Here is a 3,388-nt window from a genome sequence, read left to right on the forward strand (position 1 = left end):
ACAGAGAAGGGTCAATGTGTCACAGAGCAGCCCTRTGAGAGGTGACTTACAGAAACAAAGTTCAAGATCACCATCCAAAAACAGAAGCTTGAGCACCCTGATACTAGCTTACACCCCACTACTACTTTTCTTTGCAAGTCTGAGTTCAGGTGAAGATCTGGCTTCCAAGCTGGCCCTTGTGGATAGTAGCTATAGTTGTAAGTTTGTTATAATGAAGAACTCGTTAAAGAGACGCCAAGGGAATCACCAATCCTTAGSAAGTGAAAGAAGTTTAGCACCAGGTCATCAATGTTTCTTTACTATGCTCCAAAAAATTATTCTCTTACTTTAAAGAGTCTTGGGAAGACATCAGTTGGCTGCCCTCGCACCACAAACAAGCGAGAGTTCAGTTTCCTTAAACTGTTGTCCAGATCTTCCAGAGACTGAAGAAGAAATCTGCAGAGAAGAAAAAACAGCAGTTAGTGTCAGTCAGATGGACTACAGCTAAAAGGCAAATGAGAATTTGCATGGAACTCYGGCAAATCTGCATAACGAAATCAAACTGGAAGTTCGGACAAGAACCAGGAAACAAAAATTCATATTTATCCTTGGTCTGTCTAACGACTTCTRTGAGACTGCAGCACCAGCCAGCTCCCATTCACTTACATGTAATTTGTGCTGGTCCAGATTCAAGAGGTGTCCAGGACTTTCTTCTTACTGCAACTCACTTCCCATGTTCTCTCTCAAAGGTGGGAGAACACCCCTGATAACTGCCCCTCTCCTCATTACATGGAGAAAAGTATAAACGGTGTAATTCCCTACTGTACATTTTTCCACAGACTTTGAGKCAAGGAAGGATTTTTCATGTGAAGTAGAAAATTTCTGATGCATTACTCCAAGGAAAGTAATGAAATACTGCAAGAACTATGCAGGTTTTACAGTTCTAGCTACAAATATGCCATGTCACACCAGAGAAATGTACTCTCCTAGCTCACCAGTAGCACAAGACAGAGCACCAAGATCTCTGAGGCAAGAATCATCTATACTTTGAATAACTGTAAAGAGAATTGCAGTTCACCTTGTACCATGAAGGCACAGATAGGAGAGCATACCAAGACATTCATCAATTCCCTCTCACCTCAAAACTAAGAAGCCATGTAAATGCTTTCTGCATTTAACTGTATGTCTTTCTGATCCCTCACTACGCTATAAACCACCAAATGTATAATCTTTGCTTTTCCAGTCATACATATCACCCAATCAACATAGTAACTTCACTTTGTTTTGTCTAACTCTGCAAAAGACACCAGCTTTAAAATTTTAGTCTTTCCTCAGCACCTGGCACTGCTGGAAAACACACAACCCTTTGTGAGTGAGCCTGCCAATCCTTACCTTTCCCTCACTCCTACATGCCCACTCTGCAGCCTCATCTGTGAAATGTGAGTAGCTGCCTCAGCTCCCCAAAGGCCATGCACAGGTGACGAAACCTAAGCTACAATTGCACAGCAAAGTGGGAACTTCTCTCTCCTCAGTTGCACTGCCCATAACGTGAACTGTGAACTTCCAGATAAAACAAGTTCCCTCTGCACTTCCTGAGGGCGAAAAGGGTGCAGAGTTCAAGGAAAGAAGGGTACTGTATCACAGAGGAGAACACCCAGAACCAGGTCCAGGCAACCTAAACAAACCACTCCCTCTGCCCCAGCCCACTTTTCATCTATTAAATACAAGCACCAGCTCTCCCAGRTGTTCCAAAAATTTTAACAACAATTAGTCCTATACAGGCTCACACACCTGTGCAGTTAAATAACAAGGGATTTTCAACATGGTAAATCTGTAAGAGCTAGGTAAAACACAAGTATTTGCCTTTGGAGAACAGTACTCTGAATACAAGCATTTGGATTTAAAAAAATCAGCAAAACAAAGCCAAGGCTCCCAGTGGGAACAAATGGAACTTCAGACAAAGTAATTTGCTATTATGTTTTTTGCCTAACGGCCAGTGGTGTCAGTTTCTGACATCTGCAGTAGTTACCACCTTAGAAAAGAAAACACTACTTTTAAAAACTTCACTTGCCCATATATTCCATGATTACAACATAGTAACTGCTTCCTGCCCTTCGCAATGTTGGTGGAAACAAACACGGATTAAACAGATCAGGAATTAATCTGTTGTGGCACCACTTTGGTTCTTCCAAATGAGGACAGTCAGCCAAGACAGCAGCACGTGMAACACATTTCTGTTTGCTGCTGTCTGTAGAAAGCCTGGTCTACGGAAAGACCATTTCAGATGCCTATGACAYTTAGTTAGAGAATTCACAATTTTCTATGAGTTAATTTCTGCACGTTTACAATTTTTAAGCCATCCTCTGCTGTGGGGTTTTAGATATCACCCATACAATCCCATTCCTTGAGATGAAGTTAAGGTGTACAGCAGAGGCAATAAATTACAGCTAGTTTCCCTAGTGAACAGCCACGTGACATTCCCAAGAGCTCTCAAAGGATCTTTAGCCAGGTGGTTGTCCTGACGACTTCCTCTGAGGGGGCAGTGGGAGATCTGCTTCACTTGWATGCAAGGCAGTTGTGGCCAAGAGAATCCCTACATGGGTTGCGGTTCCAAATGTTTAGGCTGCTCAGACCTGACACAACGGCATTATGTAATGTTACTGGCTACAGGTACATGAAGTCTTGTCCTCTGCACAGACATGGCTCATGCTATATATCCTTCCATTTGTAGAGAAGGGGGAAAGCCCACATAGCTTCATTTCTACCTTCTTAGCAGCAGCCGATGTGCATTTCCCTAAAAAATCTGAGGGAGGGGAGAAAGTGAGCTGCGTGCGCACATGYCTACGCGCGCCCGGCAGCCAAGGGTCAGAGGCAAGGCGTGGTGCGCCCACGAAGCTGAGGATTCTTTGCCCTTGTGTCTAAATGCAGAGGAAAGCGTTTCCTAAAGCTAAATATCCATCGGTTGCTGCTCTCATACACTTGTCCTACTGATAAGGAGAAAGTCTAATAACATTACATAAAGTTGAAGGCATCCTCCCACACAGCCAGGCAGCACCGCTGAGAAAACCTCGGCGAGGCCAAGCGGACAAGGCACAGCCGCTCTCTCGCGGAAAGAGCCCGACATGGAAGCGTGTACTGCCAGAGCCTGACCGACAGGGCCTACGCCGCGCCCAGAACGCTCTGGTGCGGCGGGAGCCTCCCCGCCCCGCACGCTCCCGCCCGCGGCCCGCAGGCCCGGTGCCACTCACCGCCAGCGGTTGATGCCCACGGCGGAGGAGGCGGCGAACCACGGGTCCAGGATATAGATGCACCGAAGGGACGTGGCGTCCCGCAGCGCTTCCTGCAGCGCCGGGTTGTCGTGGAGCCGCAGCCCGCGGCGGAACCAGTGCACGGAGCGGCACAGGGCCGG

At 46.4% G+C, this 3,388-nt stretch overlaps 1 protein-coding gene across 1 annotated transcript in view; it reads right to left on the reverse strand.

Annotated features, from left to right (window-relative positions):
• Positions 1-332: 332 nt before the first annotated feature.
• The window catches only part of SLC35C1 (solute carrier family 35 member C1), a 7,879-nt gene continuing 4,823 nt past the window's right edge, over positions 333-3,388 (reverse strand). The window contains exon 3 of the mRNA XM_057365360.1: positions 333-435. Within this exon, the coding sequence (XP_057221343.1) occupies positions 395-435 (41 nt within the window). The 3' untranslated portion in view covers positions 333-394. The remainder of the gene's footprint in view (positions 436-3,388) is intronic.

The sequence above is a fragment of the Malurus melanocephalus genome, unplaced genomic scaffold (assembly GCF_030028575.1).
Source record: "Malurus melanocephalus ecotype Western Australia unplaced genomic scaffold, MMel_1.1 scaffold_2, whole genome shotgun sequence".
NCBI lineage: Eukaryota > Metazoa > Chordata > Aves > Passeriformes > Maluridae > Malurus > Malurus melanocephalus.